Below are 26836 nucleotides of genomic sequence, written 5' to 3'. Positions count from 1 at the left end.
TTTGAACATGGATGTCATTAACAATTATGGAAAAATATAGCAAAAAAATATGTGATATGTTGAATTACACCCGTCTTTGACAATAACTGTATGTATGTGATGGGACATGTGCTTCCTCCCACTCACCATCGCAGCCTCGTTCCACCTGGCCCACCCTGTGGAGTGCATCTGCAATCAGGTCGGGGAGTCTCCCGTTCAGGTCCACGGAGGCCAGGCAGCCCTGGTACCCGTCCCGGGATGCAATTAGCTTGGGCAGATTGCTGTACATGCCCTTTGTCACGCCACCGATGTACAGCTCCCCTGCAAAACACACACGTAGAAAGATTTGAGATTTTGGAAAGAATAAATTCAGAACTATGATAATATAGAGCACTTTCATTTAAGACTTATTGAAGACAAGACAACATACATAATATACATATCAGTGTTAGTCAGGCCAATACTAAGATAATGATTCAACATAAAATTTAAATTAAATGTCAGCGTAAGGAAGCAGAATAAAGGGCTACAGTCTGTTTTTATTTCTTGATATATTCCACCTCACATCACTGCAAAGTGTATTTTTTGCGTGTTGTTGTTGCTGATGCAAGCAGGTGACATACTTTAAATCACAAAGTTGGTAGTCAATAAATATTCAATTGCTGGAGATAGCTACAGAAATGTACAACTGTATTTGCCGTATCCCTCAATGCAGTATCACCTTAAAACTGCTTCATGCAGAAGGAAGTCTTAAATAAAAAAAATAATAATACATTTGATTGCAGATGTATCGCTGTCACCTCATATAAAGGGAAGATGATGTTGATTGGCAACAAGGGATGTTGAAGAAGCAGGACAATAAGCAGGAGTTGTGCAAAACAACTGTGGTATTTATTACCAAGAGTTCACTGAAACAGAGGGAACCCGGAAAACTAATTAAAACTGCCACGTCCCCCCCCCCCCCTACTCCTGTGAATGGCGTGTTACCATCTCAGCCTCACCTAACTGGAACCACCTGCCTAGGTAAGTATAGGGTGAACTAAACCAACTAAAAAATCAAACAAATATAATTAACAAAACGTTAATGTAAGATTTTTGAGTTATTGCTAATATCACAATTTATCTATGGGCACCCATACACAGCAATGAGCGCACCAAATGTAAAACAATGTAATTTCTTACTATCTTACCTCCCTTCCTACATGTGAACATGGCACAGCCCCGCCCTGCTTAGAGGACATAATGAGGCAAACCTGTTTGCACTTACCCTGATTGAGCAGCTGATTGGCTACATAGTGTTAGATGTTGTAAGCCGCCTTTTGATTAATGTAGCATATTCATGTATGAACACTGTGTTTTTCAAATATTAACTTGAAAATAACATCAACTTCACTCCACACGGAGAAGAGTGCTCATTAGTTAGAAACGCTCGTCATTGCAGAGGCGCAAAAAGACGTGTTTTGATGATAATATGATTGTAAAAACACATGAATAGATTGTAAAGCATCAAGTCTGACATATTGGAAATGTGATGCTTTACACTTGATGTTTAGAAAGAAGTATTATGTGAGCCTGTCCATGCACTCTTCTGGGAGAAGATGAAAATATACTCAGCAGCACTTTCTCATCAAGGAAGCAGAATTTGTGAATCCTCAGCCGGATGATAAAGCTGAGTTTTGGGATATCTCAGTGCACAAGCACAATTAAGGTCTCTTTACATTACAACATAAAAGGAAATATTCATCCACTCTTAAGCCAAATTATTTTCTCTCCCTTTCTCTGTTCTTCTCTCAGCAAGTGAAATTATGAAAAACACAAAGAGGCCTTTGAAGTAGGTGCATATGAATAAACACAGTTTGAAATGCTTCGGGCATTTCTCATCATCAAAACTCCTACTTTATCTTTATCTTATTTATAAGTAGGCAACAAAAAAAAAGAACATCCAGCAAAACCTTTTAACACAGAGGGGAGATCCTGCTACAAATATAGGGCCCGTCAGAAAAAAACAAAGAAATTACATTTTCACAGCCGAAAAATCAGAACTTTCAACTTAAGCACTTTTGAGAAGCAATGAGCCACGAGGTCAATTATATGTGGACTTTGTGTAATGGAATGAGTCAATGATGTTTGCCAACTTCTCTCTGGAATTAATGAGGACTTGACACTTCATATTTCCCAGCTGGGGCTCCCGGGCATTACAATCAATACAACAGATTCATTAGCTGTCTCACTGAGTGATGTCCTGAAATCGCGGCTGTAAAGAACCGTTTAGCAAATATGAAATTATCGCTATGGAGTTAATCTCCAAAGAGCAAACCACACACATCCTGCAGAAGGCAACAGCAGAGATCCCACTGGCTGACTGCATAACTGGGGTAGACGAGAGAAGAGTAAGGGCTGTGCCAAATGTACTGTAAGAATTAGTCATGCAAGTTTTGTTTTCCTTCAATGGAATAAAGAATACAGAAGAGGAATAAATATGCAGCACGCATACACACACCCACTCAGAGAACTGGGCTCTCATTGTGTTCAGTTTGGAGTTCAATACTTTCATTTGAATTACAGATTTATTTGGGTAAAGTTTTGACTTCCTTGTTCATTTGGGCCATGAACAGTTTGTTCCTGCAGCACACATTACAGCTTATCCACCTTGTTTGTAAATGTGACACGGCTGCAGAGTCGTTGGGGATGTTTACTGCCGAGATTCCAGCTCCTAACATCTAAAACCTGCCGACAGCCAAGTTAGTATGGAAGACATTCCCAATGTCATAGCAGCCAATTATCCAAGTGGCTCTACATGCATGATTTAAAAAGGTTGAGCGATCCCAAAGCAAACATTTGATGTATTATTACTATTTTTATTTATGCTGTAGAGCAATTAACATATGCTCTTTTTAGAAAAAATACTGTTTTTAGAAAATACTCATTAAACAAGGTTTGTTTTTCTGTAGTTTCTAATAAATAACACCACATGATTTGAGTTTCAATACTGTAACTTGGTTATTTTGTGAGCAATACTTATACGTATCAATGTGCTATAAGCTTTTAGTTTTTTCAATGAATACAACTTCATCTATGCTTTTCGGCTCACAGTTTCTGGAGCAGTTCTACAGTGGGCAGGTTATGACAAAATATTTTCCTATCAGAGAGAAGCTGTCCTGGTCTGGCTGTGCTGTCCCAGCAGTGATGAATGCCTGTGTTGCTGAAGAGCAGCGAGCGATTGACAGGACGGAACCAATTACAGCCCCCCGGACATCACCAGAGACCACCACCTCCACATCTCTATGGTTACCATAATGACCTCTCAGGGGGCCGATGGGAGGAGTTGGGATGCTATGATACGGGGCCCTGGAGAGCCTCTGACGGCATAATATGGAAGAGCACACCGATTTAACATTTGCACTAGACTATCTGGGTTTTAAAGTGAAATATATATCCGTGATGATGGTTTCATTTGTCAGTGAAAACCTCCTAAATCCAGTTTGGCTGATCCGCAAAACCTACAGTTATGATACAGTTATGCAATCATGTATATCGTGATAGAAGATTACGACCATATCCCGCAGCCTATGTTAAGCTATTCATTCTGTTCGGCCAGTACGCCTTGTTGACTCAAGATAGGACCTGCATTTCACCCTTGCCTGTAATTGACCCCAGAGCAAAGTGATGGTATTTAAGTATTGCTACATATCTAGCGATACCGTGAATCACATTATTTATATCGATAATTAAGACAAGTTTGATCATGAGAATAGAGTCTGGTCTCATCTCTGGGCAACACAAAGCCGACCATTAGCTTTCATTAAAAGCCCTATAAACAGTCTCTGCCTTGCTCTCGAGTCCTCCCTCTCTCCACCCTACGTTGCTTGTATTGCTTCGCTCTCATGCTGCCTCTAATTGACAGAGATTGAATGATTGCTGATGAGAAACACAAGAACACATGCAAACACACACACACACACACACACACACACACACACACACACACACACACACACACACACACACACACACACACACACACACACACACTGTGGGCTATGCAAATGCCTAGCTGTCAAGCAGTGGTGATGTGTTATAGGCAGGGCTGAGACAACGGCATGGAGTAGGACGATGCAGCAGGGATTGTGTGATTGCTAATTACAGAGGGGCTCTGATCGGCGAAGGCGCGACGACGTTTGGTGTTGAGAATAAATGTCGACGCTGCTTGCATGTTAATTGCTGTTGCTAAATCATAACTTGCATAATTATCTTTCATCTCTGTGTTTTGGGTGTGTATCAGAAAGAAAATGATATAGCAAGAGATGTTTTGAATTGCGCAAGAAAAAATCGAAGACAACTGCAATTATCTGATAGTGTAGTGACAGGTGCAAGCTGGCTCTCTGTTGTAATCACAGGTGGTGTAACACATTTTCTCTGTCAATGGAGGCAGCTAAGAGGTGGAGACAAACATGTAAACAGAGAGCGAAAACGTAACAATTAGCAATTAATATGAGGTCACATTTACTCGTATCACAAATTAAGACTTATTGATATTCAAGTCCTTGTTCGCTTATGACAAAGAATGTTTAGGCGAGGGCAAATTAAACTGTTTTACGAATTATTACTTAAGCATGGATCTGAGCTTCTAGTGTTTGATTGTGTTTGACACGCACTAATTACCGGTTTTTGCATTGCAGAAAGTTGTATGACAAGAACAAGAGGGAACAAGAGTTCTAACTCACTATTGATTAGAAACTGGCTCATTATTCTTTCTTCAGCAACAAACAATCCAGTCCGTCTTACCTTAAATACTTTAGAGGCAAATAGTGCTGTAGCAAAAATTATACAATTTTGACAGCAAACATATGCGGAGCATTTACAGTTTTATTGGCAATAATTTACCAGTGGATATATCTTAGCAATCGGGTAAATGTTTGTAGATGTCAACATCTGCACCGTAGCTCTAGTCAACAGTTTACTCTTTTCACTGGAGTCCAATCCACTGCAGAAAGACGTTGGTATTTAGTTGTGTAGGGTACCAAATCATATATTATTTAACATTAGTATCATAACCCGTAATCACATTACACCGGGTTTGTATCTATAAATCAAGAACAATATGAATATTTAATTTGTGGAATCAATCCATAAATCCAGTGATATGTCTGAGCTGCTGCACATGCAGTGAATAAATCCTTCCACGGCGTGCTATAGTGCAAATCTAAAGTCTCGTAGCGGCTCTATAATCATTTACGGCACGGTGTTGCCTGTTGTAATAAAATGATGCAAACTGCAACTAATGCATAATTTCCCTACAGGGATTTACATCTACATTAGAGGAAAGAAAAACACCTGAAATTATCATTTCAAACAAAAACAGAGAATAAAACTTCAAAATAAAAACATTTCATCAACCCGAACGCTTATCAGTCGGTATGTTGGTCCTTGAGGCTCAGAATGTGTGACGGAGCTGGTGACACTTTCTGAAAGATTGTATCGTGGCACAGACAGGCATCATTACACACTTTCATGACTCTTTTCTCCCCTTATAAAATGTCACTCCGTATTGAGTGTCCTTTCGCTTTGCCTTGGCTGTACTCTCTGTTTCCCACTGCTCTTCAGTTTTTATCACTTTGCTCGGTCACCATCTTCTATTCTCCATTCTCCTCATATTTGCGTTCACGTCGCTGCCCTTTCCTTTTCCGCCCTTACTCTTTTGCTCTCACAATATCCTCACCTGGTCTTTTTTTTTTATTTCCCCTTTCTATCCATATCTGCTTCACTCGATTCTACCTTGGTCTAGTTTTAAAACTGGCAGAAGTTGAATGTGCGCAGCCTGCACTTTTGAAATAATGAATTTGTCAGGTTAGACTTTTTTTGGAGTTGGTCCACTGAAGCTGAATCAGTGACTGGCTGTGGGCTCACAGCTGTTTAAGATATTACATCTTAATCAGTTTGATCTCAGTGAAGAGATTCTCGCTGTCATACAATGTACCCATATCCTGCAGTAAAATCCACTGCTGCCACAATGTCCTAGCAGTTATTCTATTATGCACTTTCCATGGAACAGCTCTGCAATTTCACTCCAATCTATGTATAATTCTATAAAAAATATCTTTCATGATCTATTCGAGGTGAAGTTTCCCTTTGATTTTGCTCAAAAAATACAAGTCTGTCTTGAGCGATCTAAAGAATCGCTCTTCTGTTATGCGTGCTCACAAGCGTAACTTCACAATTGCCCAAGTTGTTCATGTAAAAATCATGTAATGGAGAAGGACAGCCTTTTCTCTTTCAACCTCTCTTTGTTAATCTTTCTTAGATGACAGAGGAGGGGGCCGTGTGGATGTGAAACATCATGACGATAACACATTCATTCATCAGGGGGCATTATTCCCAGCCTGGCCACTGCCACGTGAGTGCAAGAAATGAGGCCCCAAGGATTTATGACTGTAAAGGGACACAGCCCGTCCGAGTCTCTCATGAATAAACCTCCGCCTGAATGTGGTACTTTTATTTTTATCTTTCTTTTGTTTAATTTTTAAAATCAGAATCATGGAACATTATAGCCGAGTCAATTAAAACATTTGTATCTACATTCTCAATTAATTGTTTATTTTCTCCATTTTTCATTTATTACTTTATTTCTTACAAACCATCTTTTGCACATGAATCAATATGTTGTAGCGTCTGTCTGTACTAATAGCAATATCTTTCTTTTTCTTTTGGAAATGTCTTTATTTTCCCCGTCTATTCATCACCTGACAGAAAAGAGGCCATCTCCATTTAACTTGGCAGTTATTGAACGCAAGACTTCTTTTCTTGGACCGTCTGCCTGGAGAAAGTGATGAATACATCATTACAGTATGAACACACAAAGGGCACAGGGTTTAATGGCCACTGTCTTTGTATCTATGTGTGTACTAGATTGGTTAGTTTGCCATCTTCACATACAGATATGACATGCTCTGTTGTTATCAACCGTTTTCTGTCAAATTGTTCTTACTATGACTTTACAAACAGTTAAGTGATCCAACAGCTAGTCACACATGAAACACGTTAAATAGAATGTCATTACAATTGCCGACTGTCAACTCCTGCGAATACATTCTTTACCAATTATTATATTGTAACTATAATACGCTGACATCCCACGACGAGTGAACGCATCACCCACTAATGGAGCATTTGACATAATATAAACTCTCCATTATTTTTCTGATTAACTGATAGTTTCTTTCACAGTTTTGACTTTAATGGAATAATCTCAACAACTCATTTATTATTTAAACTCAATTAAGGGGCTTAGAATTTCAGCACTTATTGAAATGCATTTAAGTTTTATACATTTTATTTGTATTTATGTAAATAACACACACACACACACACACACACACACACACACACACACACACACACACACACACACACACACACACACACACACACACACACACACACACACACACACACACACTCAGAAGAAACACCGTCTCTATCTCAGCTCCACCTCTGGTGAGGAAGCCGGCTCTTGAAAGGGAGAGATGAAGCGGCAGAAAGGAGAAGGCAGGGTGGGAAAATGGCCAAAGCTGAGTAATGCCAAAGCAAATTGTAATGTAAGACAGGTCACTGGAAAAAAAAAGAGCTAAAACACACTGCTCTATTGCAGCACTCAAGCTATCCAGCCCATCATTTATTGAGAGAGCACTGACACTGAGTAGAAAAATAGGGGGGATAGAAAAGGACATAGGAGGGAAATGAATAAAAAGTCTGGAAGGCGAGGAGAGCCTTTATACGTGTGAAGGACCAACACACTGTATTTACGCTGAGTTATATCTACCACTTTACACAACATTTGCTCTTGCTATATTAACAACTTTCACAAGAGGCGGTTTATAAGAAATACATAGTTATTTAATACATTTGTTTATTTGATAATGACGCAAGTAAAAAAGCTGTTGTGGCACTATGTCTGATGGTGAGGATTACGCATTGATTGACTTAATAATTAGGGAATAGGTGTTGTTGACGGAACATATTAATAATGAGACAGATAAGCACAGGGCTCATGGCAACATCACCAACTGTGCTGATGATAGATTATGACAAATGAATGGTGTCACATGGATGAGCTCTGTATCGCTCTCAAACTGCTTTCACTGTCTACACACTCCTTAAGCGTCCAATGCAGAGGTGCCATGGAACAGACATTTATACTTTCTGATGTGAGGTGCAAATCCCGTTATGCTGCATGTAATTTGTTTAGTTATTATTATGCAAATAGGGTTCAGGGGAAGCTTTGGCAGATCCTTATTACATTTGGTCTTCTCTCTCAGCCATTCACAGTCCTACACCTGGTGCAAACTGAAGGAGAGTTAAAGAGGAAATTTAATGAAGTACACATGTTGTAAACACAGGTACACAAGTATTCAAACTGACATTTTTCACTTCTCTTCTCAACAACATTAGATTTAGCTGAATCCTCACTTCCACACCTGTTCACTGTTTGTACTCACAAAACGAGTCTGAAGGAAATACTAGATCACTAGTATCTCCCTGAATGTAAGATAACAATCTAAATCATTTATATTTTCATAATAACTGTTCAAATCTGTTTAAAATGTAATTTAAAAAATCTACAAGTGTGTTATTTTTTTGCTACTACTGATCTGTCTGATTAGTTTCAGGTGCGGATTCTATTTAGTTCCCTCCGCACTGTCTCTGACTGTAGGTGTGCGCACGTGTGTGTGTGTGCGAAGCCCCGCCCTTCGCAAAACAGAGCGGAGGAGAGAATGTGAATGCGCAAAGCAACGCAGTAAATACTGAAACGTGCACATAAATTAGATAAATAACATAAGCGATTAGTTTATTTAATAAAAGAGCACCTGTTCAATGTGAAAAGTGAGTTGTGAATATAAAATAATAATAATAAACTAAAAAAAAAAAAAAAACACCTTGAATTTCAGGGGAAACACTGACATAGAAAAAAGCCGTGTTTAAGCAAAGGGCAAGGAGCGTAGGTGGCTCCACAATGTGTGTGAGAATGATGAGCTCTGACATCAATGAAACAAACATGGCCTATAAAACGCCAAAACACAGTAGAAGTGAAAGTAGCTGTAGGAATATTGTAGGAAAATAAGATGTGTTCAAGAGACATTGAAGGATTTTTTCCCAGAGGCTTGGTGGAGCCATTAGATAAACCGGAGATTTATGGTTTCTGCTTGGCATATACATTTGACAGCTTAATAAAACGTTGAAGTGTTTTAACAGTCAAAGCTCCTTAATCTACAACTGTATGCTGTTCTAAAGATTACGAGGTCAAAACAATTAAATAAAGATATGTAATCAGCGCTCAACAGCAAAGCGTTTGCAGTATTTTGCCTCCAGATTAAAATGATTTTCTGTGCTGTTTCAATGATGGAGATTCAATTTTCACTTCTGGACAATGAACTGTGTCCCTATGATCACATCTCTGTCCTTCACTCGGAGGACCTGGACTGTTGCTCCAGAGATGCTCATTTAAAGACTATTCACACTGACGTGGCTTTATGTTGGAGGGGTGATAATAAGAAGCACAAGAGAGGGAGAAGAGAAATGTATTCTTCTTACATAATGGAGTAGACCCTGGCATTATGGAAATAACATCTCCTCTCCACACAATACAATAGAAGGACAAGAAAACCTTCGGGATGTAATAATGCACGGGATGATCAGATTGTGTTTTAAGTCCACCCTAACAAAGGTTCAAACTCTGAAGAAGTTAATGCTCTGGTCACAATGTACTGAAGGGGCCAGAGGATGGCACAGTGGTACTGATGCTGCGCTGCTTGGGACAAGTAACTGAAGCAAACCAGTGAAGCACCTTCATTCAGCCGAATGCTAAACCCAGATGAAAGAATAGGCAGATTAACCTCTTAGAACCCTGACACAGCTGCTGTGTGAGTTTGGTATAATCTGCCTATTCTTTCACCAAACTCACACAGCAGCTGTGTCAGGGTTCTAAGAGGTTAAAGTCATGTTTCTTTTATCAGAGAACGTGGGCACAATCAACCTTTTTATCAAATATACACCATGATACTGTGTCTTTGAGCAAGACACGGACGCTCTAGCAGTTCCAGAGCTGCTGATCCTCTTACAAAGAAAAATCCCCCTTGTAGAGTTTGGTAGGATGGGCAAATGATCTATTGACTAGAAAGGGTACCTTCAGTATTTTTCATCCGGGAATCTCCCATGTTTTTGTGTCTAACTCACTCACGCTGACAACAACTTTTAAAATGAGTCCAGCATTGAGCGAGTCCACTGCAGAAGGCGTTATTGCAGCCTGTGAAGTTGCTCGGGGCAATAACACACCGTCAATGTTCAAAAAGAGCTGGTCTTGCCACTGACAGATTGTTATTAGAAATGTTAGAGCTGCAACAAATGGTCGACAAATCGATAAGTTGATCATTTCTAACTGTTTTCAAGAAATATGGAGATCTCCTGCTTTACTCTGTTTTATATCATATTAAACAGAAAATCGTTTTGTTTTAGTTTTGAACTAACAAAACAAGACGTAATGTAAAAACTTCACCTTGGACTGAATAAAAAAGAATGTATGTTGGGAGTACAGAAAGCGTAGTGTTGTGTTATCTAATAGATTGTGTGGATGCGACGTGAGATGGAGACTTCACCTTGAGCGAGACAATAACAAACAGACCGGATCAAGCAAAAGGTGAAGAAGAACCATTTATTTCTCTGTAGGTTCCTTTCCATAATGTTGTCAGACACTTAGAATAACGATCTGACCCTGTCAGGGGCAAAAACAAGCACTTTTACTGGACACTGCTGGTGTGCTATTGCCTTAGCAAATAAATTGCAGCCAGTTTAGCGGCTGCTTCCTGCAGCTGATTTTAAGGTTCAATTTGGAAGCTAACCAAGGAGTTGGCTGCGTATGGCCACTACCAGGAAAACACATCATTTCACTAAGATGTCACTGATCAAATGTGCCTCCTCTACGAGGACTGAAATCACGTTCTGGTGATCGTAACAGTCAGGAGGTCAGATGTGTCTCAGGATCTTTACAGCTGGAGTGTCACCAATTCAGTTTGAGGATGAATACAGGGGTAAAGAGGGAGATAAACAACTTTGAGAAATCTAACAACTCTCTGTTTTAGTGAGAAAATACATTTGTTTTCTGAGTCTAGCTTGTAGATGTATACAGTACAGGGTGTACTGTGAGCCGCCCTTAACCCACAGCTACTCCACTGAAGAAGTTTACTGGCTATAGACTCCGCAGGTACTAAGCAGGTTGAAAATATGCACCTCAACAATTTTTTTTTACTGCAAAGACATTATGTTCTCTCAATACATATTTGCATGTGTTGTACTTGTGCAACACTCTTGTGTTTTGCAGAGTTGCATTTTACTAACACTGATCTTTGTGCCAGCAGACTAAATGACACGTCTCTAATCCCTTTTGTCTTGGGTCACTCTTGCATGCGAGTGGTGTCACAAAGTAGTTGGTGTTAACACAGGAAGTGGTACAATCTAGGATTAGATAAGCGACCAGTTTAGATTGGTTTGTCAAACACTGATATTAACCAAAAAGAAGAAAAAAAGAAATGTTTAGCGGTGATCAAACGGCTAATCTCAATTCCACCGCTGGTAAAGAGCAGAGCTCGTTAAAAAGTATGTACATGTTTGTCTTTATCTCTTCTCCTCCAAACCTCTCCTCCATTGTGTTTCAATTTGTTCTGCTTTAGTTGAAAAATGGAACATATTCACTGCCATCTCTTTACAATTCTTTGCAATTATGCCTCATTAGAAAGCATCTTCAAAAGGAAGGGACATGCAATGCCTGAATACCGCCCGGCAAATTATTCCTCCTTCCTGCATGTCATCAAAAAAAAAATCTTCATTTGATTTATGCTCCTCATTTACCACCAGCACATTTAACAATGACGTTAATATGTTTGACATTGTCATATTCTGTGCATAGAAAAGCAGGGTAACCCCCTCAGGGGCAACGGATTCTTGTGTTTACTTCCTCTTCCACATGACCACCAGTGTTTACTTCAACTTTACAAGGAAAATGCGAGATGTAAACTAAACAGCACGATAACACCAGGCAGCAGCTAAAACATGCAGTGCTCTGTATTTATAACTTAATCTATTGCTCCTGTTTTTAAGAATGTGCATGTCACAGCCGTGGCCTGGTTGAGATCAATCACTGACTTTGTTGCTATATTAATAATGCAACAATGACACAATGTGAAACTCTATGCTATGGGAGTGCCATCAATTGATGAAGAAGTGAGAGGAAACAGCAAAGGACACATATTCTCAAAGGCTCTAGTCAGAGGACATTCACTAATTAACATGAAGTGCCCTTGGTTTAAAGTGCTATGTGTAGCACTAATGAATTAATGATCAATATATCATTGTTAAATTAATTGTGATACCTCGGCATGATTAGCATAAACAAATGGGAGACAACTAGCTTCTGTTCACCCCGAGTGGTAGTCCTAGTGGATCTAAGTTCCTCGAAAAGGAAGACAAATAGAAACCCTTTTTGCTCCTTGTCACAAAAAAGATGCTGCCAATTGCTCCCGTTCTATTCTCTAGGTCTTGTTTATTTATGCTAATTATGCTGAAGCCGTGAAACAGAAATGGTAATAATTACTCATTTAAAAATGATGCAAGTAACACCTGGAAAGCGTGCTGACAAATAATAATATTTGTATTACAACAGTTAAGAGTTGATACATTTCACTCTGTAAATGAAAGGAATAAAAACCAAGGCCCCATCAGGCCCATGTGGCAAAATATCAAAAAGCATCAGTGAAACAGACAAAGCAGACGTCACATCACGAGGCATCACACAACGGGCCGTTTGACACTTTCCTGCAGAGATGGAGGGGAGGTGTTTGATGAAGGGTGCCTCTTCTTCGCTTTTGAATTGATTCAGTGATAATTAACTACATTTTTACTGGAGCAAAGTAGCACCGGGGGAGGGTTGTTATTAACCGATAACAATTTATACTATGCAGCAAAAAATACCAAAAATGTAATAAATTTAAAAAAGAGATTCCAGGACATATAATGTTCATTGTACTGTTGCTGTCTCTGGTAATGTATGCATTTTCTGGAGGCCATAGATCTCTCTCTAGTCTGTACCAGACATAATGTCATACTGAATATTACTAGATATGGACATAATATATGATTCTATGAATAAAATGGTTTAAGGAAATGTGACAGGTATGACATGGCAGATGGCAATTAATTTTAGCTTTCAATGCTTATTCTGAATTTACGAACGTTTTATATGGTCTTCATATTTTGTTAGCAATTTGCATAAAATAATCTCCACTCTTATTGCCCTTTAAGTAACACAGCGTCCAAAGAAATTTGTTCTGACTGAAGTGAGAACAAATTGACCCGAACAAGCAGTCCTAGTTGGATAATGATGTACCATGCTAGTGAAAAATAGGGAACACTCTCTGCCTCGACTCCCTTTTTTTTAGCACAACACCGAGTTTAAGAGAGCTACGACTAAGGCTGCAATCTGTATGTGCGTCTTACTTTCCAAATCCAAATTAACAAGCACAAGTTCTAAAAATCTTATCTAATCTTTTATGATTCATGCTATTTTTCTATATGATGATGCTTCTCTGGCATATTTGATGCGGATCCTTTTAAGATGTGCAATCAACAAGGCTAGTTCATGGCAAAAACTTGCTATAACTTCTGCAGGTTGTCAACAGGATGAAAAAGGTCATATCCTCTGTATGGTGTATATTCAACATGTCTTCTTCTGAGACTATATCTTAGATACACTGCTATCCTCGGGGACTGTGTGTGTTGTTCCCTCGCTGTACTTTAACTGCCAAAGAGGGATGCCTTGAAGATGTTGTGCCTGTCCAAAAACAAAGAGAAGGAAGACAGAGAGCACAAAACCCATTTTCCCAATTTTCTCTGGGCAATTACACAGATAAAGCTTGGAAATTGGGTTTTTTTTCTTCTTGGAAATGTAGCAATGGTGTTAAAACAGAGCAAAACGACTGTAAGAAAATGGCTCGCCACTTTGTCTGTGTTTGATTTGCAAATTGTGAGTGTAAATGTACTCTGTTTGTGTGTACACGTATTTAATAGGGAAGAGACATAGCTATTGTGTTTCCTCACTTACACGCATGTTAGGTCTGCTGCTCTGCTCTAGAGTTTATTGCACTGCAGTGTTTGAGCTGTGTATGATATTTTGACAGGGGAATGGTCACAGCACTACAGAGCAAGGTTTGAATGCCCAATTAGACGAGGGAGTTTAGGATAGAGACATCTCTTCCCCACCAAAGTCCTCTGAAGCACGATTTACAACTATTATTTTTCCCACTGGCACCAAGCTGCCTCAGCCTCCATCCCCCCGCAGACGAGAGTTGTTCAGATAAAGAAAAAGACCCCTGAAAAGTTTCTAAACTGTCACAGATTATTAACACAGATGGCGGGTTACTCCCCAGCCATGTATACTGTGTTGCTCAGGCACCGAAAAGGCAAAACGGCTGCCTTCTGTTATAATTTGTGGGACAAATTATTCAACGGAGTGTCTATAATATAGAATATGCAAATTGTGGCGGACAGCTGAGGCATCTTGTGGGCGCACGGTTGGTTGGTGCTGTTTTATAAGAAGGAGGTACAAGTGTCTATTAATCACTGGGGCTGAGTGAAGGAATGCTAACACCAGTTGTACTGCTTATTATCCCAATAATGGGAAACAGATTATGTTTACATTTTGTAAACTATAATGACAGCCTAGGGTGCGTATCTCTTCTGCATTGTTATGAAGCGCTTTGCTTGGTTAGAAAGGAACAAGTTCAACATGTTTGCATATGGTGGGAGAGTTTGACGGGTGAGACATGATGGTCACGTGATAATGGTCCTGGCTAAGACGCGAGCCCAAAACAACACGGTCCAACACCTACAGCTCAGCAGCACGCTCAGTTAGAAACCTCATCCACAGTCTCAGAGTTGATTGACAGGCGCCTCTGCAACAGTTTAGACGGAAAAGGAAAAACCCTCCTAATTACAGACATTAATTACAACAGTCACTGAAAGAGATCACCAGGGTGTGTATGTCGCATGGAACAGTGCATGGATGCACTAGTTGTATCTATAAATCTATAAAATGTGTTATGAATACATATTATATAAAAAACCTTGAAAGCAAGCATTCATTATATCTAGTAATCACTGATTCCTCTATTAATAATAATAATAATAATAAGCAACATTTGTATGGCACCTTTCATACAAGAATTGCAGCCCAAAGTGCTTTACAGCAAAAACATAACAATTAGTACAAGACATTGCAGTTTTGTGATATCACCACACACATAATGGGACTGTTATATTCTTCCACCTGAGCGTATGTGACAATGACATAATTGGCCATGTGTTTGTTGCACTTTATTTGCATTTAACCTTTAGTGAGACCAGGATCCTTTTACATGTCTAACTGGAAAAAACACTGTATCTTATTTTACCCTATTCCTTCCCCGTGTCTCCGGCTTATGAAAGCGTGTTCTGTGTTCAGTCCCCTTGACTGCAACCCAGCGTAAGGATACTTGCATAGAACCATTCCTCTATAACCCTCCCCTCTTACAATTATCCTTTTTAATTGCACTATGCACACCCCAAAGGACAAAACTGCAAAAAGTCTGTCAATAAATCATGCCTTCTGAAAACATCGTGGGGCGTCTTTTGATCCCTCAGCGGCCCCCGGAGGAACGGCCTGAATTCTGATGCGTCTTACACAACCACCAGCAGTAGCCTCAAGAGCACTTCAAAAACTGTGGGACACGACACGGACAAAATCACAGTGAATCATCTAGAGCTAATCTTAATATTACACCACACACACACACACACACACACACACACACACACACACACACACACACACACACACACACACACACACACACACACACACACACACACACACACACACACACACACACACACACACACACACACACAGTTCAGTGTCGGTGATGCTACCATCTGTACATCTTGTCCACCGTCAACATCCGAGAGTCTTTCTTCAAAGTATTTCTATTCTTTTTGCTCTCCTGCACTACAGGCAGCCACTCTCAAGCATAAAAAAACACATCTGAAAACCTGACTTCTGAAGTCTGAAGCTTACCTGAGCTTCTAGCCCCAGTCTCCCAGCACACCAGAAATACCTATTCACATTTAAGTGCCTTGTAACCACAGCTATTATTTCAAGATGACTCACGAGGGAGGAAGTCAAACAAGTAAAGGTGTCTCCATCAAAGATAGTCGTCACATTGCGGCTTAAAGTCAAGATTACCCGACGTGACGGTGGAAACAAGTGAAAACAAAAAAAGAACAAAGCACAGAAGGATAAAGTGATGAGCTGTTATTGTTTCTGGTATGATTCTTTATTTTCACCTGCAATGTTGGATTTAGGTCATATTGGGACACCAATTGGTAAAGGATATTGCTCTTATATTGCCCTGTTCCTGTAAAGCCAACTATCTGTTGAAAGAGGGGGGGAGGTGGGAGGGGGATCATCTTTCCTAGGTGAAGCGGATCTGTTAGAACAGATGCTGCCAGGCTTTTGTTAAGTTTTATTTCACCCCATGTCCACTCTTGTTTGGCAAGTGCATTTACACTTGGCAGCATCATTTAGTTTTCTCGGTTTACCATAGGGCCCTTGAACCGAAAACACAGAAACAGCGCAGCTGTTCAAACAAACAAAGCCCTTTTTGTGAGGCATATAGAAAAATGTATACCGAACAAATACAGTTTATAACTGTGTTTTTGTCCAATATTAAAAGACAAAAACGCTGCTCCACAAAAAGTAAAGATTCCTCAATGACTAAGAAAACCAATAGATGTACAGTGAACCACCTTGATCCTGAAAGCGGGTCTAATTTAGATGGATTTGAGCTGGCATCTGTTCATGGCAACCTTCCAACAACACTTAAGGAACAGACCAAGGATGACACTGGGCTACTTATTTCCTGTCAGGGGAAGAATGTATCACCAATAGCTGGAAGGCCTGCTCTTACCTTTGAGGTCCAGGTTGCGTGCTCCATTGGAGTGCTGCGTAACGGTGCGTGAGTCGATCTTGAGGGTATGTACGTTGTTGGCGTCCCGGGACACCACCACGTTGTGCCACTGGTTGTCATTGAGTGGCTTGTCCGAGTTGCCCTTCATCAGCGACGGCCCGTTGCCGAGATCAAAGACGTAGTGGACGAATCTGTGAGGAGATATATCAGAGTGAAGAGTGCGTGAGTGTGTTTGTGATATTTGCAAAACTATTGCAAGAGCAGCTCTTGAAGGAAAGGAAATCAACATAATTTCTGGAAATGGGGACAATCAACAGCACTTGTTAAAACTCAAACTGTGTTTTCTCATCACAACTTGTTTTCTTTCAATGACACACGCTGGTCAAAGTCAACAACACTCCAGTTATCATGATGGCATGAAGTGCTCTTCTACTTTGTCTCTAATGTTCTCGAAGAAAATATTTCTTTGAGGAAAATAATATTACCCGTTTATGAGGCTGTACATGAGGCCTGGGGTTTATCTTATGTTTAGTCACTGATTTGACATGTAAATATAGAAACCTGTCTAAAAGCTCCTGTATGCCTAAAGGCAGAGAAGGTGGCACAGTTCCCCCCCTTCACAAAAATATGGATGTCTTTTGTGTTTTGTGTTTAGGCTATTGTGGCTGTTTCATTCAAGGCAAGGGTTTTTTATTCTACCTTGATTCCAATTCCTTTATGTAGTCTCTTGTCTTTGTGAGGCAGAGGCAGCTCAGGCTTTTGTGTTGTAAGTGCTGACTATAGAGCACAAGAGGAAGAGAGATACACAAGCAAAAGCCTCTTTTTGATACTCTAATTATGAACAGCTTTTAGGGTGATACAATTCACAATTTGAAGCAGTTTATTTCTGTTTTTTTATAGAAGATTTGCCAAATACTTTGGCGGTCAGAGAAATTCATTGTGCTCACAGTTATACATTAACACTTATCAGTCAATGGATTGTAAAATAAACACCCAAAAGACAAGTTTTTTAAGGAAAGCAGACATGGATATTTCTCCACTTTCTGTTTAACGTGATATTTTCTGCTGAGCTTTTAAAGGCAACTGATTATAAACACTTGCACTAGAGTCACCCTGTTTCAAAACAGCATTAAATGAATCAGTGATCTACATTAACATTGAGGAAAAAAAGATGCGTTTCAGTTTAAATTTAGTTTTGTTGCCAAGAACATACATTTAAATTAATTACAGTTCAGGACCCTTTTTAATTTATTTTTGTAACGATCAATTGAAAAAAGACTATAGGAAAACGAAATAGGCTGGCTCGCTATGCAAAGTGATGATGCTTTACAGCACAAAACAGAGGACGCTGCTTGACTTTCAGCACAAACAGAGCTGAGCCTTTCATGTTTTCAGTCAACGGCAGATTGGAGAAGAAGTAAAAGCCCAACTGAGAAATAAAGGTGAATTGGGGTAAAAGCGTCTCTTCTGTGACAGCAGGCATAGGAGATTTTTTTGGGGAAAAACTCATGAAATGTGACACTTAGCATCTTTAACCTAGCTTGTTAATGGATGAACTGAATCACGTGGGACTCACCCCTTCACCAGTTCCACGACAATAAAGTCACTCCCGTCTCCAGAGTTGAAGAGCATCAGGCCGTCGGGCGTGGTGGTTTTAAACTGAAAGAAGAGGTGCATGGAGGCGTAAGCTTGCAAAGTGGCTAATGCTAAGTAGCTGCCTTTTGTTCGAAACGTCACCGGATCTGCAATGATGTGGCGCATGCCAAAGCGGGCGTTCAGTTCGCAGTAGGAGATGTCGCCATTTTTGCACTGGTCTAGATAGGGCAACCCGTTGAAGGTCAGGCCCTGGAGATGGCCGATGAAGTTTGAGGGCACCACAGATATGAAGCGCCGCTCGGTCATGATGCCAGTCTCGATGTTGTGGAACTCGAGACGTGTGTGGGCACCAGTCATCTGACCTGAAATAGTGGATGATACAGGGGGGGAGGAAAGGCATTAACTCGGAACAAAAATGGTAACACATCAATTGCAATGTTCTCCTTTAGGCAGTACAAGGCATCCTGGGAAAATGTTAAGGATTATGTCACATTGTAACACTGTAAAAGGATTATAACCATTCTAAGTTTTTAATATGTTTTAAAGTGTTATACTTGTAAAGATTCATACTTTCTGTAGAAATTGCATGTCAAACCTAATAAAGTCATGGAAACATTCAAATGCATTTAACTGTAAAGCAATGCATTGTGACTGCAATTCACAGTATTTGCTATCGTAATTTAGTGATACAAATAATATTGTATGGTTTTGGCATATCTTTATTATGCTTATTAGATGTTAAATTGAGTTTAGTTGCTTGCTTAAACAGTCTATGGTTTTGTTGTATAGGTTCACAAAGGTTGAGCCTATTTTGTCTAACCTGCTGTGAAGGAAACTATATAAGCATAACATTGCAGGAAATCTCATTACGGCTCCACATGCATTACATGCCACAATTTATATTGTGTTTACTGGTAGATGTGGAGTAATGAGCTCGGCAAGCTGCCCATTCAAATGTGTTCCCTGCTGACGCCTAGTCAGCCCTGCAAGTCCTCCCTTGGCGCTTCTTCTTTTTTCTTCCCAATGAACCAGTCATTCTTTGTTTCTGGCCTAAGCTTGCCCGCTCTCTTTCCTTCCTCTAGCTCACACTTTTTCCTCACGTCTTCCTGACATCCTTTCGCCTGAGACCACAATATTGTGAGTGCCTGTGATTCCACCTCGTTCCTGACCTTTCATCCTGCTCTTGCTGTTTGCTTATAAGTTGGAACCTGTACCTACATACATCACTCACAGTCGGTATATGCTTGAAAACCCTCTTTCTCTTTCATTTCTCTTTGGTGCCAACTCTAAATCACATATACTTAATAATTTCAGCTCTTTATACTTTTTGGTTTGCTGGAAATGATATGAGCAATAACTATCTTGCCATTCACAGCCTTTTAAATGAGACACGCTTAGTCAACGTGGGTTAGATTGTGACCATATTAAGGCTTACTCACCAATAGAACAAATTCATTTAATCTTAGCAATGTTCACGAATAAACACTTTGTCTTTTTTTTTCAGCTCTGCTACCACTCTTTCTAAATATCAGTTTAATAATAAATTAACAAACCATATGCCACCTCCATGTCTGATGAATTATCATCATAATTAGTCACCTTCCACTTTCAAATGAGTTGTTTCAATAACAAATGGCAAAGCAGTTACATTCCTGTGGGTGGATGTGATACGGAGGGAATGTGGATTTGTGACTACACCCTCACATTCAATGCGGTCTCATTTACTGCCTCCCACCCCAAATGAATCCCCCTGTGTACTGAACACAACTAACCTTCCACTGTGACATTATCCACAGACAGCTGCAGGCTCTTGCCTCTGCGCACCACCTTCACTGTGTGCCACTCATTGTCGTTCAGCTTCTGCCCCGCGAACAGCGTCTCGGGTCCTTTGCCTGTAGTAGGGGGGGGGGGGGGAATCAAATCACATACGGCACAGTGGGAATACTGTGCGTGCCTACACATGCACCCACATACACAGAGTTAACACACAGTAGGTGACAGCGCTAGTGGAGAAAACCTGCATGTTTGCAGAACACATTCACACTATGGATTCTCCCAGCATACTGGAAATATAAAGGAATATCTGGCTTGACAGACTGTAAAATCGATTGTCTTCTCAAAAACTCAGTGTTGCCGCAGGATGTCATCAACGGGAGTGGGAGAAAAAAACAAAACTCTTAACCAGGTGAGGAAGTAGATTAAAATAGACAGCCAACGACAACTGGTGAGGCAGTGTTACAAACGCTATGTAAAGTCGTGTTTCACGTCTCTCCTGACTGGTGAGACCAGATGGTTTAACTCCCAAACTGCTCTCCTCCCTAATTCCCCCTTTCCACTCCCAAATCCCTTCTTCCCTGCTCACCTCTCATGCTGTTGTTTCGCCTCTGCCACTGAAGGAGGCAGTTTGATGCAACGACATATGGGGTTGCAGAAGTGCTTATTAGAGCTACATTTACATAACCGTCTTTTCAATGCGGGGAACAGACTATTTATATCCTGCCGATGACATAGCCTTATTACAGTAACTTTAGAACAAATTGTCAGCGGGAGGGAGTAACAGCGGACGAGGTTGTGATTAAGGATTCAATGATAGACATGCCTGAGTATGGACATCTGAGATGTAACAACAAAAAGGAAACCATCCCTCACATGGCTTCAGAAGCTGAAATTAAGGCCTGACGGTACTGAGCGTGTGCAGTGTCATGGCACCGAGGTGGAGATCAGTGATAAAGAGGGAAGAAGGACAATTCTGTAAACAACAACATAATGAGGGGAGACTTTCACCTCATTGGCAGCAGGGCAGACTGAAATAGCAGAAAGCCGGAGGACACTAGTCACTTCCATTAAGCCACCTCCTGTACTCGCTGCGCTTTTAGGCACCCTTAAAGTGGAGCAAAGGCCATTGTGGCTGCTGAATAAAGAAATGTGACATCAATGACAATGTTTTTCCTCCACCATTAGCGGTGATGATTTGTTTATTACATGTCTAACATTAGATATCCCATTTTACTCACTGGTTGGTTGGATGGAGCCTGACTGTATTGTACCCGGTGCTCGACCACATGATATAGTGCAGCCTGGCGAAATACAATTGTCCTCTTCCCAGTTGTGTACAAAATTATATAGTCTAGAGGAAAAAAAAGTCCCATCAATTGATGGCCCCGCCTGGCAAGAACACACACATGGCCCACTGGAGAATTGTTTTCCCATTTACTCCTGTTACTTTTTTATTATATTGTTTTTTTCATGGGCTTTTTGTCTTCAGCCACATGAAATTGGATAGAGAGACGTTTGATCACACCATGTGTGAAATAAATACAAAGGAAAAAGGGATGAAAGTTGCCAGCAGAGAAGTTAAAGTTGATATAAAGATAGATAGGAGGATAGAGGGGGAAATATAAAAACGGATGAAGATGAAAAAAAACAACTGAGAAACAAAGTGCAACGGAGCAGCAGCAAAGCCTGGTGGCTAATGTAAGATCGTAAAAGTAAGAAGAGTGTAGTGCAGAACAAATTAATGGGAATGGCTACCCTTTAGAATAGGGTCTATGTAATATTTATTTGACTCGGCTGCTGCAGGCCGCAGGAGAGCTAAGGCCACCGATGCACGCAAGAGCCATTTGGCCATAATATCATTAACAATAGGGGGCAAAAGATATATAGGCTGCTCTGGTCTGGGGTGGGGTGGCCAAGCCACAAAAGGTTCTGGACAGAAGGTGGTAAAAGTGAAGCGAGAGACCCATTAGGTTGTAGGGGCAAAGTGCAACACACAGTAAGAAACAACATTTGAGTAAAAGCACAGGGAAGTCCCACACTCCTCTGCAACGGGTGGACGGTTGAAGAACAGCTTACTTAAATCACAAAGTACGACTCCTTAAATTCAAACTTTAACTTACAGAACTTGGCTTAATGCCCGGGACAAAATGCCATCGGTGTTGCAATTGCCTCAAATTCCCATATTGATGAAGCGCCTGGTGTTGGCTTGATGTGGAGTATTGCTGACAGTGAAGTGAGGCGTCACTTCAGGTAACACAGCAAACAAGAAAGCTGGGCGCTAGCGGTCCAGGGTTAAATGAGCCGCTGAGCTTTTAATTCAGCCACAGGCAGACAGAAGTACTCATTGCTAGAACAACAAAGGGGGACACAGGGCTCATTAATAAAAGAGCTGGTGATTATTAAAATGCAATTAATTCTCATCCTGCCACTGGTGCCCTCTCACTTTGTCTTGGAGATCAGCGGGGCAATGGGCTGCGATCACATAAACAGAAGCTCCCTCTCGTCTCATCTCTTTTTGTTCCCATGCCCTCTCAGTGTGCCACTTTTCCTTGCACTTTCTAAACGTGTCACATGGGAGCTAAAGAGGTATCAGGGGGATTTCTTAACATGTGTAAAAATAGCCAGGATCGCAGATTATTCTCATTAACTGTGTCAGCACACCATAAATGGGAGGTGTGATGTTTGCAGGGTGTTGCATTATTACCAGCAGTCATCCATCATTGGTCACTGTGTTCTCTCTGTAAACAACTATGATTAATGCAATCGGATCAATGGAACACGAGCCGTCAGCCAATGGCTGCAGGGTGTTACCATCAGTCTCTATTCAGGCTGTGTGGTTGCCGCTGCAGCAGAGAGTACTTCAACACAGTTGTGTAATCGTTACGTCTAAACTCTAATCAAAACAACTTCGGAGAGTGAAGCTGCTCATTAGTCTGCGATGACAATATTTCTATCATGACAATCAAGGAATGAAGAATGATAAATGTTTAGTTTCCTCTCACTGTGAGGTGACAACGAGATAAAGATGTCTCTCAAACATGTGTGACCTCTTAGAAGCCCGAGGTGCTTAAAATAGAAAGAGCATCTGACGAACTGAATATGTTGCCAAGTAAAAACACGACTGTGAGGCAAGTTTAATTTTGTTTATGTTGCATTGCATTATGGTCCAGCTAACATCCCCATTGTCATTGACTCATCCCTGACTGACGCTGGCGGACACACAGCAAATCCAGTGAGCTTTCCCAACATGGTTGTTAAGCTAATGTGTGCGGCGAAGGGCTAGAAGCCAGCCAAAGAGTTGCGATCTCTGTAGTGGATAAAACAACAGGGCCACAGCGTGATAGGGCCAAGGGCAGTTCCTAGGAAGTCCGCTGCTGGTGCACAACAGAACCAGCCATGAGTCATGCAGTTATACATGGGGACAAGCCATTGTCAGGGTCGCTCAAGCATATGTAGTTAGAGTGCTGAGATTGCAGGGGTCAGGGTTAACAGCAGGGTGTGTGAGCAAGTCAAAGTTTGCTAGGAGGGGTTGAATGTGATGTCTGAGCTAACGAGACAGTTTATACTCACACTGCCAGACTGAGCTCCTAAATAAACCCACTGTATGTTAAAATGCCATGAGAATTAGGATTTAAAACCAGGAGGTAACAGTACATTCATGTAGCATTGGAATGTCTCCATTCGGCCTTCACAGAACAAAATGAATGTTCTGAAATCATCAGCGTAGAACAATTCTGTGCCCTAAATATGCCACTGACTCAACTGAATAGATCCATAGATCCCCTTCCACAAAAGCATCATATTCTCTGTTAGGAGGTTTGACACATCATGCCATCCTAAAGTACAGGATATAGTAGTGAATTCCAGTTTAAGCCGGGATTCAAATTCACTGGAAGAGAACATAGGCCTAATTATTAGCAGCTAGCACTCAAACTATCGAGGTCACACATTTCTGCAAAGCCATACAAATTCGTACATCCACACTCGCAAGCACAAATTAGAAAATAGAAAATATAACAGTGGACTGGAGTCCAATTAAAATATCTCCACACTAGTGTTTCATTCTCGGCTCAGCAGCCCCACTCTGAGGAAAGAGGGAGGACGCTGATACTGAGTGGTAGAAAAGAGGGCAGATGTAGGGATGAGGGTGGATACCAGATGATTGAAATGGATTTTTCATGCAGAACAGAGGAGGATAGAAATCCAACCAGAGAGACCAAATGATGACCAGGGGGAATAGTAATGCCTGGCTTCTTTGTGAATTCATATGGAAAAGAGGAGGATAGAAAAAGATGTCTCCATAAAATTCCTGTTAAGCAAGACAGACATATATTGTAATTAAAGTTGGAATGTGTGCACGTGCAGTATGAGTGTAGGACCTTCTTATGTTCATGGTTAGCATTTCACTACCAGGTGATAGACCTCAAGCAACCCCCTATTGTGCACCCATCTGGGGAAGCACATTGTATGTAGGTGAACACACTGTACTCTCACACGGACATATGCAAATACTTGTGTAGATGCACTGAACATATGCAAAGAGGATTTATTTTCTTCTGTAAAACTAAAACCACAGGAGATTACTTCTGAGTTGAATGGCTTCCCTTGAATGTTAATAATAACGTTTATAACGCGATTTGAAAATGTCATGGGAATCGAAATTGGGCTTGCCATCATAAGTGGTGCGATGATAATTATCTTGAAAAATCCTACTAACTTTGTTGACGTGTTGTTTTCGACTGAAAATAAAATAAGTGTGTGTACTTAAAGATGCAAGTTTGGGGCAAAGACACTTAATTTCGAACAGTTATTGTACTAAAACTGCGCCCAAATAAAGCAAAGTATTTAAAAAAGGCACCTATATGACATCATCACCTGAAAACCATTGTGTCTTCCTGTATACTGTGCCTACAGCAAAAATCTAATCTGAAATTTGCAACATGATCATCCAAAAGAACTATGCATGCAAAATGTTCTTCCAGCAATCACTAAGCCATTAATGAGTGTTTTTCTTTGATGCTTTCAAAGTTATTGTGCATATCCGTCATATTATCCAAGGTAAATGACGTGTATACATTCTACAAAATGAACACATAGCTGGTGTTAAAAGATTTTAATGTAACAGAGGGACTTCATCTACAATATAATAGAGGGGCGGTGGTAGGCGTGTCTTATGTGTACTGTAGGTACTGTAAGCTACCAACTGAGACTGCATGGCTTTCTTGCTTCCAACATTTGTGGGAGGTCTAAGTGAGTGTGTGTGTGTGTGTGTGTGTGTGTGTGTGTGTGTGTGTGTGTGTGTGTGTGTGTGTGTGTGTGTGTGTGTGTGTGTGTGTATAAGAGAGAGAGAGAGAGAGAGAGACAGAGAGAATGTGAGAGCTTGCTCTTCCATTCAAACTTGCAGAAGGGAGCAGTACATGATGTGCACAATAGATATATCTCCCACACACAAATCCTGCTGTGCAAACAGACCAGTGCACCTAATTGGACCATTAGCGGTGTGTGTGTGTGTGTGTGTGTGTGTCTGTGTGTGTCTGTGTGTGTGTGTCTGTGTGTGTGTGTGAACGACAGATAAAGAGACACAAAGGGAGAGACCCATTTTCAAAAAGGTGCTGATGAAATGTTAATTTAGGTCTTAGGTTACAGCATCAGCGGTGGTGAGGGAGTGCAGTGTGTGTGTGTGTGTGTGTGTGTGTGTGTGTGTGTGTGTGTGTGTGTGTGTGTGTGTGTGAGACGGCCAAAAGATAAAGAGAGAAAAGCAGCATCAGCACATCTTCTTTCCCGGACGAGAGAGTGGCACTAGAACGCCACAGGATAGATGGATGACATATGCTTGTGTGTGTGAGCAGGGGATCCAAAGGACAATCTATGTGCAAAATGTTTCTTATACCTGAATCGTATATCACAAATGTTAGGAGAGCATATTGAGCTTTGAGGACTTTGTCTTTGTATTTACATATTTTTTATGTTGGGTGGAGTGTGTGAATGTATGCGCGGTGTGCAAGTGTGTTGCAGTTTATGTGCCAACCCCATGCCCCCTCTCTCCTCTGCCATCTGTGCTCCTGGCATGGCTCCTTAGTGTCGGTAATGAAGAGGAACGCCCCCAACCCGCCTCACACACGTTTTCTCCCTCTCTGTCGTCTCCTTGTCTGTCTCTCTGACGATCCTGGCAATAGCCATGGCAACTCCAAGCTACTTTTTTCCACAGTAAATAATCTCCTCAAACCTCAAACTCCCTTACACCAAGACACCACAGAGGAGCAGTGTGACAATTTTATTGCATTTTTCAGAAAAGAAGTAGATACCATCCGCTCTCTCCTCTCCAACTCCGCTGCTCTGCCCCCAGCCCAGACCTACCCAGCCTCTTTGCCGCTTCACTGACATCTCGCAGCAAGAGGTTGAGGACATCATCAAAAAGAGAAAACCCTCCACCTGTG

General features: G+C 40.9%; 1 protein-coding gene across 6 annotated transcripts in view; it reads right to left on the bottom strand.

The window, feature by feature from the left end:
• nrxn2b (neurexin 2b) overlaps positions 1-26836 on the bottom strand; it is a 503322-nt gene that overhangs the window by 247412 nt on the left and 229074 nt on the right. For 5 of the 6 annotated variants that reach the window (XM_029455250.1, XM_029455256.1, XM_029455255.1 and 2 more), the window contains 4 exons: positions 20396-20515; positions 18604-18985; positions 17028-17218; positions 127-300 (listed from right to left, as the gene is read on the bottom strand). In XM_029455250.1, the coding sequence (XP_029311110.1) occupies positions 127-300; positions 17028-17218; positions 18604-18985; positions 20396-20515 (867 nt within the window). The remainder of the gene's footprint in view (positions 1-126; positions 301-17027; positions 17219-18603; positions 18986-20395; positions 20516-26836) is intronic. The other variant, XM_029455253.1, reaches the window with a different exon arrangement.

Source organism: Cottoperca gobio, chromosome 18 (assembly GCF_900634415.1).
Source record: "Cottoperca gobio chromosome 18, fCotGob3.1, whole genome shotgun sequence".
In the NCBI taxonomy this organism is placed as follows: domain Eukaryota; kingdom Metazoa; phylum Chordata; class Actinopteri; order Perciformes; family Bovichtidae; genus Cottoperca; species Cottoperca gobio.
Note: the sequence above shows the minus strand (reverse complement) of the source record. Positions and strands in the feature narration are given on the sequence as shown.